The 10,294-nt window shown below is 39.1% G+C and overlaps 1 protein-coding gene across 1 annotated transcript in view; it reads right to left on the reverse strand.

The window, feature by feature from the left end:
• Positions 1 to 9,953, reverse strand: part of ZC3H12B (zinc finger CCCH-type containing 12B) — a 52,759-nt gene extending 42,806 nt beyond the window's left edge. The window contains exon 1 of the mRNA XM_055563421.1: positions 9,024 to 9,953. Coding sequence (XP_055419396.1) covers positions 9,024 to 9,631 — 608 coding nt within the window. The 5' untranslated portion in view covers positions 9,632 to 9,953. The remainder of the gene's footprint in view (positions 1 to 9,023) is intronic.
• Positions 9,954 to 10,294: the final 341 nt, after the last annotated feature.

Below are 10,294 nucleotides of genomic sequence, written 5' to 3' on the forward strand. Positions count from 1 at the left end.
AGATCAAATCCCTTATAACTATACAGTGGAAGTGAGAAATAGATTTAAGGGGACCAGATTTGATAGACAGAGTGCCTGAAGAACTAAGGCTGGAGGCTTTTGACATTGTACAGGAGACAGGGATCAAGACCATCCCCAAGAAAAAGAAATGCAAAAAGGCAAAATGGCTGCCTGAGGAGGCCTTACAAACAGCTGTGAAAAGAAGAGAAGCAAAAAACAAAGGAGAAAAGGAAATATATACCCATTTGATTGCAGAGTTCCAAAGAATAGCAAGGAGAGTTAAGAAAGCCTTCTTCAGTGATCAATGCCAAGAAATAGAGGAAAATAATACAATGGGAAACACTAGAGATCTCTTCAAGAAAATTAGAGATACCAAGGAAACATTTTATGTAAAGATGGGCTCAAAAAAGGACAGAAATGGTAGGGACCTAACAGAAGCAGAAGATATTAAGAAGAGGTGGCAGGAATACACAAAAGAACTGTACAAGATAGTTCTTCACGACCCAGATAATCATGATGCTGTGATCACTCACACTCATCTAGAGCCAGACATCCTGGAATGGGAAGTCAAGTGGGCCGTAGGAAGCATCACTATGAACAAAGCTAGTGGAGCTAGTGGAATTCCAGTTGAGCTATTTCAAATCTAAAAGATGATGCTGTGAAAGTGCTGCATTCAATATGTCAGCAAATTTGAAAAATTCAGCAGTGACCACATGACTGGAAAAGGTCTTTTTTCATTCCAATCCCAAACAAAAGTCAATGCCAAAGAATGCTCAAACTACCACACAATTGCACTCATCTCACATGCTAGTAAAGTAATGCTCAAAATTCTCCAAGCCAGGCTTCAGCAATATGTGAGCTGTGAACTTCTAGATGTTCAAGCTGGTTTTAGGAAAGGCAGAGGAACCAGAGATCAAATTGCCAACATCCGCTGGATCATCAAAAAAAGCAAGAGAGTTCCAGAAAAACATCTATTTCTGCTTTATTGACTATGCCAAAGCCTTTGACTGTGTGGATCACAAGAAACTGTGGAAAATTCTGAAAGAGATAGGAATACCAGACCACCTGACCTGCCTCTTGAGAAACCTCTATGCAGGTCAGGAAGCAACAGTTAGAACTGGACATGGAAAAACAGACTGCTTCCAAATAGGAAAAGGAGTATGTCAAGGCTGTATATTGTCACACTGCTTATTGAACTTATATGCAGAGTACATCATGAGAAACGCTGGGCTGGAGGAAGCACAAACTAGAACCAAGATTGCCGGGAGAAATATCAATAACCTCAGATATGCAGATGACACCACCCTTATGGCAGAAAGTGAAGAAGAACTAAAGAGCCTCTTGATGAAAGTGAAAGTGGAGAGTGAAAAAGTTGGCTTAAAGCTCAGCATTCAGAAAACGAAGATCACGGCATCCGGTCCCATCATTTCATGGGAAATAGATGGGGAAACAGTGTAAACAGGGTCAGAATTTATTTTTCTGGGCTCCTAAATCACTGCAGATGGGGACTGCAGCCATGAAATTAAAAGATACTTACTCCTTGTAAGGAAAGTTATGACCAACCTAGATAACATATTCAAAAGCAGAGACATTACTTTGCCAACAAAGGTTCATCTAGTCAAGGCTATGGTTTTTCCAGTGGTCATGTATGAATGTGAGAGTTGGACTAGGAAGAAAGCTGAGTGCTGACGAATTGATGCTTTTGAGCTGTGGTGTTGGAGAAGACTCTTGAGAGTCCCTTGGACTGCAAAGAGATTCAACCAATCTGTCCTAAAGGAGATCAGTCCTGGGTGTTCATTGGAAGAATTGATGTTGAAGTTGAAACTCCAATACTTTGGCCACCTGATGCGAAGAGATTACTCATTTGAAAAGACCCTGATGCTGGGAAAGATTGAGGGCAGGACGAGAAGGGAATGACAGAGGATGAGATGGTTGGATAGCATCACCAACTCAATGGACAGGGGTGTGGGTGGACTCCCGGGGTTGGTGATAGACAGGGAGGCCTGGCGTGCTGCGGATTATGGGGTCACAAAGATTTGGACACTACTGAGCGACTGAACTGAAAGCTACCTAAGAAGGTAAATGCCATGTGCTCAGAAAACTATAAGATGATGAAAGAAATTGAGGAAAACACAAACAGATTGAAAGATACACCCTGTTTTTGAATTCAGTTCAGTTCAGTTCAGTCACTCAGTCGTGTCCGAATCTTTGTGACCCCATGATCCGCAGCACGCCAGGCCTCCCTGTGCATCCCCAACTCCCGGAGTTCACTCAGACTCACGTCCATCGAGTCGGTGATGCCATCCAACCATCTCATCCTCTGTCATCCCCTTCTCCTCCTGCCCTCAATCTTTCTCAGCATCAGGGTCTTTTCCAATGAGTCAGCTCTTCACATCAGGTCACCAAAGAGTTGGAGCTTCAGCTTCAACATCAGTCTTTCCAATTAACACCCAAGACTGATTTCCTTTAGGATGGATTGGTTGTATCTCCTTGCAGTCCAAGGGACTCTCAAGAGTTTTCTCCAACACAACACTTCAAAAGCATCAATTCTTTGGCACTTAGGTTTATTCATAGTCCAACTCTGAAATCCATACATCACCATTGGAAAAACCATTGCCTTGACTAGACGGACTTTTGTTGGCAAAGTATTGTCTCTGCTTTTTAATATGCTGCTTAGGTTGCTCATAACTTTCTTTCCAATGAGTAAGTGTCTTTTAATTTCATGGCTGCAATCACCATCTACAGTGATTTTGGAGCCCAGAAAAATAAAGTCAGCCACTGTTTCCACTGTTTCCCATCTATTTGCCATGAAGTGATGGGACCAGATGACATGATCTTCGTTTTCTGAATGCTGAGCTTTAAGCCAACTTTTTTCACGCTCTTCTTTCACTTTCATCAAGAGGCTCTTTAGTTCTTCTTCACTTTCTGCCATAAGGGTGGTGTCATCTGCATATCTGAGGTTATTGATATTTCTCCCAGCAATCTTAGTTCCAGCTTATGCTTCCTCCAGCCCAGCATTTCTCATGATGTACTCTGCATATAAGTTCAATAAGCAGGGTGACAATATACAGCCTTGATGTATTCCTTTTCCTATTTGGAACCAGTCTATTGTTCCATGTCCAGTTCTAACTGTTGCTTCCTGACGTGCATATATATAGGTTTCTCAAGAGGCAGGTCAGGTGGTCTGGTATTCCTATCTCTTTCATAATTTTCCACAGTTTCTTGTGATCCACACAGTCAAAGGCTTTGACATAGTCAATAAAGCAGAAATATATGTTTTCCTGGAACTCTCTTTGCTTTTTTGATGATCCAGCGGATGTTGGCAATTTGATCTCTGGTTCCTCTGCCTTTCCTAAAACCAGCTTGAACATCTAGAAGTTCACAGTTCATGTATTGCTGAAGCCTGGCTTGGAGAATTTTGAGCATTACTTTACTAGCATGTGAGATGAGTGCAATTGTGTGGTAGTTTGAGCATTCTTTGGCATTGACTTTTGTTTGGGATTGGAATGAAAAAAGACCTTTTCCAGTCATGTGGTCACTGCTGAATTTTTCAAATTTGCTGACATATTGAATGCAGCACTTTCACAGCATCATCTTTTAGATTTGAAATAGCTCAACTGGAATTCCACTAGCTCCACTAGCTTTGTTCATTGTGACGTTTCCTACGGCCCACTTGACTTCCCATTCCAGGATGTCTGGCTCTAGATGAGTGTGAGTGATCACAGCATCATAATTATCTGTGTTGTGAAGATTTTTCTTGTACAGTTCTTCTGTGTATTCTTGCCACCTCTTCTTAATATCTTCTGCTTCTGTTAGGTCCCTACCATTTCTGTCCTTTTTTGAGTCCATCTTTTCATGAAATGTTCCCTTGGTATCTCTAATTTTCTTGAAGAGATCTCTAGTCTTTCTCATTCTGTTGTTTTCCTCCATTTCTTTGCATTGATCACTGAGGAAGGCTTTCTTATGTCTCCTTGCTCTTCTTCAGAACTCTGCATTCAGATGAGTATATCTTTCCTTTTCTCCTTTGCTTTTCACTTTCCTTCTTTTCACAGCTGTTTGTAAGGCCTCCTCAGGCAGCCATTTTGCTTTTTTGCATTTCTTTTTCTTGGGGATGGTCTTGATTCCTGTCTCCTGTACAGTGTCACAAACCTCTTTCCATAGTTCCTCAGGCACTCTATCAGATCTAGTCCCTTAAATCTATTTCTCACTAAGAATTAATATTGTTAAAGTGACTGTAATACCTAATGTAATCTACAGTTTCAATGCAGTTCCTAACAATACACCAAAGGAATTTTTCACAGAAAAAAACAATTTTAAATTTTGTATGAACAAAAAATACCTCAAATAGCCAAAGAACTTGAGAATGAACAAAGCTGAGTAGTCATGTGCTCTGGCTTCAGAATATGCTACAAAACTGCAGTAATCAAAAGAGTATGTTACTGGTTCCAAAACAGGCACATGGCTTAATGAGACAGAATAAAGAGCCCAGAAAAAAATCCCCATACCTTATGGTCAATTAATCTGCAATAAAGGAGGCAGGGATATGCAATGGAGAAAAGACAGTCTCTTCAATAAGTGATGCTGGGAAAACTGGACAGATATATGTAAGAAAATGAAATTAAAGCATTCTCTAGCACCATAAACAATCAGAGCATCTTATACTATCAGGTTTTTCATTTGATTATCCCATTGTCTTTGAGGGCTGGACCTTGTTTTATGTGTCCCTATTTTTTTCCCAGAGCACATAGCACAGTACTGGATGTTTCCACATCTTTGGGGATGGGGGCAAGTGTTTTGAGCCATACATGGAATATTTAGCAGGAATTGCTTAGCAGGCTATCTGAAAGTACATTTTAATATACAGTTCTGTATAATCTTCATAAAAGCTGTATTTTACAGATGAGAAAACTAGAGTTCAGCAAGGTTAAATGACTTGGGAACACTTGTTATAGATAATATGTACAAAGTGAGATCTTACATTTTCTGACTTCAAATAAATAAAATGAAACTAATATTTTTAATCTATTCTGTGCCAAGTACTTTGTATATTCTGATTTAGCCTGCAGATGAGCATAGATTGAGTTCAGAGATTGAATAACTACCCAAGGCCACACAAGTTATAAATGGCTGTATTAAAATCTGACTCCAATGCTCCTACAATATAGTATGTGGCCATTAGTGTCATTAAGAACACGACATAAATTCTAATAGCAGGGAATACATTTACAGAATCCTTTCTTCAAGTATTATATTTTTTATTTTTATTAAAGTACAATTGATTTACAATACTATAGTAGTTTCAGGTGTGCAATATAGCCACTAATAGATAGCATCAGTGACTCAATGAATATAAATTTGAGCCAGTTCCAGGAGATAGTGAAGGACAGGGAAGCCTGCTGTGCTGCAGTCCGTGGGGTTGCAAAGAGTTGGACATGACTTAGTGACTGAACATCAGCAAAGATTTTTTTTTATATAAAATATTGACTATATTTTTCTGTGATGTAAAATATATCCTTGTGTGTTATTTATTTTATACATAGCACTGAAGTGAAGTGAAGTTGTTCAGTCGTGTCTGACTCTTCGCGACCCCGTGGACTACAGCCCACCAGGCTCCTCCGTCCATGGGATTCTCCAGGCAAGAATACTGGAGTGGGTTGCCATTTCCTTCTCCAGGGGATTTTCCCGACCCAGGGATCAAACCCAGGTCTCCTGCATTGAAGGCAGACGCTTTAACCTCTGAGCCACCAGGGAAGCCCGCCATACATAAAAGGAGGAACTAAAAGTCTTCCTTGACTTTCTGTTGCTGTAGTCATGCATTACATGCTTTCTGGGTTTCTTGACAACTGAAACAAAAAGAAAACTTGTGTTCTAGCTGATTTGCATCATCTGGTAAAAGGAAATAAACCAGCACCCCAATGTTCATCGCAGCACTGTTTATAATAGCCAGGACATGGAAGCAACGTAGATGTCCCTCAGCAGATGAATGGATAAGAAAGCTGTGGTACATATACACAATGGAGTATTACTCAGCCATTAAAAAGAATACATTTGAATCAGTTCTAATGAGGTGGATGAAACTGGAGCCTATTATACAGAGTGAAGTAAGCCAGAAAGAAAAACACCAATACAGTATACTAACGCATATATATGTAATTTAGAAAGATGGTAACAATAACCCTGTATACGAGACAGCAAAAGAGACACTGATGTATAGAACAGTCTTATGGACTCTGTGGGAGAGGGAGAGGGTGGGAAGATTTGGGAGAATGGCATTGAAACATGTAAAATATCATGTATGAAACGAGTTGCCAGTCCAGGTTCGATGCATGATACTGGATGCTTGGGGCTGGTGCACTGGGATGACCCAGAGGGATGGTATGGGGAGGGAGGAGGGAGGAGGGTTCAGGATGGAGAACACATGTATACCTGTGGCGGATTCATTTAGATATTTGGCAATACTAATACAACATTTTAAAGTTTAAAAATAAAATAAAATTAAAAAAATAAAAAAATAAAACAAATCTGTCATAAGAGCCTTCATCTAAGTTACCTCTCAATATCTTAACCCTATTTGGCCTATCCTCCATCTTTCTTCCCAGTAGTAACCACTAGTGTGTTCTTTATATACTTTAGTCTGTTTCCATTTTGTTATATTCCATTTTATTTTTTAGATTCCACATATAAGTGATAGCATACAGTATTTGCCTTTCTCTGTCTGACTTTTTCACTAAGCATAATACACTCTAGATTCACCCATACTGTTGCAAATAGTCAATTTTCATTCTTTTTTATGGCTAAGTAATCAGCTTATGGACATTAAGTTTGCTTCCATATCTTGGCTATTGTAAATAATGCTACTGTGAGCATTGGGCTGCGTATATATATATATTTTCCAAATCAGTGTTTTTTTTCCCTTCAGATATATACACAGGAATGAAATAGCTGGATCATATAATAGTTCTATTTTTACTCTCTTGAAAAATATCCTTGCTCTTTTTATAATGGCTATACCACTTTACATTCCCATCAACAGTACCGTAGGGCTTTCTTTTCTCCACATCTTCACCAATACACTTGTTATTTTTTGTGGTCTATTTGACAATAGCCATTCTGACATGTGTGAGGTGATGTCTCACCATAGTTTTGATTTGCCTTTCCCTGATTATTAGCAATGTTGAGCATCCTTTCATGTGCCTATTGGCCATCTGTATGTCTTCTTTGGAAACATATCTATTCAAGATTTATGCTCATTTTTAAATTGAATTGTTTGGCTTTTTTTTTAATATTGAATTGTATGCACTGTTTATGCATTTTGGACATTAATCCTAACAGTCATATCACTAGCAAATATTTTCCTCTATTCAGTATGTTTTCTTTTCATTTTGTCAAAGGTTTCCTTTGTTATGCAACAGCTTTTAGGTTTAATTTCGTGCCATTTGTTTACTTTAACTTTTATTTCCTTTGCTTTAGGAGACAGGTTTAAAAGCATATTGCTATGATTTATGTCAAAAAGTGTTCTGCTTATATTTTCCTTTAGAAATTTTATGGCTTATGGTCTTACATTTAGGTATTTAATTAATTTTTTCTTAATTTTTGTATGTGGTATCAGGGAACCCATAGCTCAGTTGGTAAAGAATCCACCTGCAATGCAGGAGACCCCGGTTTGATTCCTGGGTCAGGAAGATCCCCTGGGGAAGGGATAGGCTACCCACTTCAGTATTCTTGTGCTTCCCTTCTGGTTCAGCTGGTAAAGAATCTTCCTCTAATGCGGGGGGCCTGAGTTCAATCCCTGGGTTGAGAAGATCCCCTGAAGAAGGGAAAGGCTACCCACTCCAGGGGTCGCCAAGAGTCAGATGCGACTGAACGACTTTCACTCACTGGCTCAGGAGATAAAGAATCTGCCTGCAATGCAGGGGACATAGGAGATGCAGGTTCATTCCCTGTTTCAAGAAGATCCCTGGGTTAAGAATACTCTCCAGTATTGAGAACACTTCAGTATTTTTGCCTGAAAAATCAAGATATTGGCAAAGCTGTGTTCTTTCTGACAGCTGCAGAGAAGAATACTTCCCTAACTTCTTCAGTTTCTGGAGGTTGCTCACATTCCTTGGCTCACGGTCTCTTTCTTACATCTCTCCAACTTCTTATTTCTGTCATCAAATCACCTACTATTCATTCTGAGCCTGTTGCCTCCCTCCCTCTTATAAGGACCCTTGAGGTTACATTGAGCCCACCATAAAATACAGGATAATTTTCCCCATCTCAAGGTCATTAGCTTAATCATATTTGCAAAGTTGCTTTTTATCATGTAAGAAAATATATTCTCAGATTCTAAGGATTAGGATGTGGACTTCATTAGGGGAGTATTATTCAGTCTACCATGTTACTTCAGCTCAGAGACAATCATTTGGGATGAGAAAAGTCATAATGGTACTTGAGGTTGTAATACAACTTGAAGGGTATAGAAATAAGGAGGTGATCACTCATAGACTGGAAAATGACATAAACCCATGTAGTGGGGGTAGGAATCATCACAATTTACATGGAGTTTGTTAAAGAGATTAATATAAATGCAGTACGCATGAGAGATGTAAACAAGTGGGAGAAAGGAAAGATCAAATCACAAAGTCAAGCAAAGGGATCCAAATTGGAGGTAAGCTTGGAAATTTTGAATTATTGAAAGCTCCCAAGTAAGCCCCCAAGTGACATTATAAAAGCACTATTTTCAGGATGATTTGTTTAGCCAAGTAGAGGTGGGAGAGGGGACCTCAAGAGGAACAAATGCTGATTGGTTACATCTCCTCTGAAGTATCACCGATGTCTAAGGTGCTTTCAGAACACTTGAAAACAAGCTGGCAACGATTTCAAAGGCAATATAAAAGGCCAGTCAGGATCATTTTAGCATCTTTCCATCAAGAGGAGCACAAATCACAGACAACTAAGGGCCTCCCATATTGTAAAGGAAGCCAATTTCTATGAGGTCAAGGCAGTTTTAAAGAAAGAGAAAGAAAATATACCAGTCTTACCTCATTGCCACATTACTTCCATCTATGACAACTGGCCTCAAATTGTCACTGTTGTCTATTTCATCTTCAAGAGACAGCTCAGGGCTTGTGATCTCTCTGGAGCTGGGCCCTCGAGGCCCTAACAGATTCAAGTTGACTTGCCCTTCCAAATCACCTTTGTTCCCAAGTCTGACAAGCTCTGCCAATACATCATTAATAAGCGATTCTGGACCCAGCTTGTTCAGCACTGATTGAATCTGTTCCTCTGCATAACCCAACTTTAAAGCAAAATCCATCTTGGTTTGGTATTCTTTTTCCAAGTCAAGCTTCCCATCATGTAGAATGCTGCTCTGGGAGAAGCTTGGATGATCTAGGCAGGGTGATCTACATAGCTGACGGTGTGGCTTAGAAAGGATATCCTTTTTATTCAATTGAACATCTCCCAGTTGGCATCTATTGTCATTGTTGCTCTTTTTAAGGCTCATTTGTTCAGGATCACTCTCACAGCCCAGCCACTCTTCAGAATCAGCATTGCTCTGCTCTGTATTCTCTTGCTTAGACTGCTGCTTCTCTTCCTTGGAGGCACTCTTCTTCATTTTTGGTGTTTCCACTGCAGCGGTGGCTGTCATCCCGTTCAATGGGCAATCTAAGGTCTAATCAGCTTTTTTTTCTTTTTAACTTGCTTGGAATTCATGTACATTGGCATTCCTTTGCATAAAATGTGGTGGCAGTGGTAGCACAATAGTTTGCCTGTTTGGTTTGTTATGTTTAGATGTTACCAGTTCCTACAAATAAACACACATATCATAATCATGTTTAGTAAACTTATGGAAAATTATTTTAGAATATGGTGCTTTCTTCCTAAGAAACTACAGGCTGTCTGATATATTTTTCTGCTTAAAATGATTGGACTCAAAATAATATCAAATATCTTTTCAGATCACAACAGTATGAGACTATAAAATCAACTATAAGGAAAACAACTAAAAGAAAAAAAAAAAAAAACATGTGGAGTCTAAACAGCATACTACTAAACAACCAATGGGTCATTGAAGAAATCAAAGATAAAATTAAAAAAAATATATATCTTGGGATAAAAATGTTAACACAATGACACAGAAATCTATAGGGCTGCAGGAAAGTAGTTCTAAGAGGGAAGTTTATAGTGATTCAAGCCTACCTCAGGAAACAAGAAAAATATCAGACAAACAAATCTAAGTTAAAGGAACTAGAAAAAGAAAAACAAACAAAACCCACAATTAGTAGAAGGAAATAAATAATAAAGATTAAAG

The sequence above is a fragment of the Bubalus kerabau genome, chromosome X (genome assembly GCF_029407905.1).
Source record: "Bubalus kerabau isolate K-KA32 ecotype Philippines breed swamp buffalo chromosome X, PCC_UOA_SB_1v2, whole genome shotgun sequence".
NCBI classification, from domain to species: domain Eukaryota; kingdom Metazoa; phylum Chordata; class Mammalia; order Artiodactyla; family Bovidae; genus Bubalus; species Bubalus kerabau.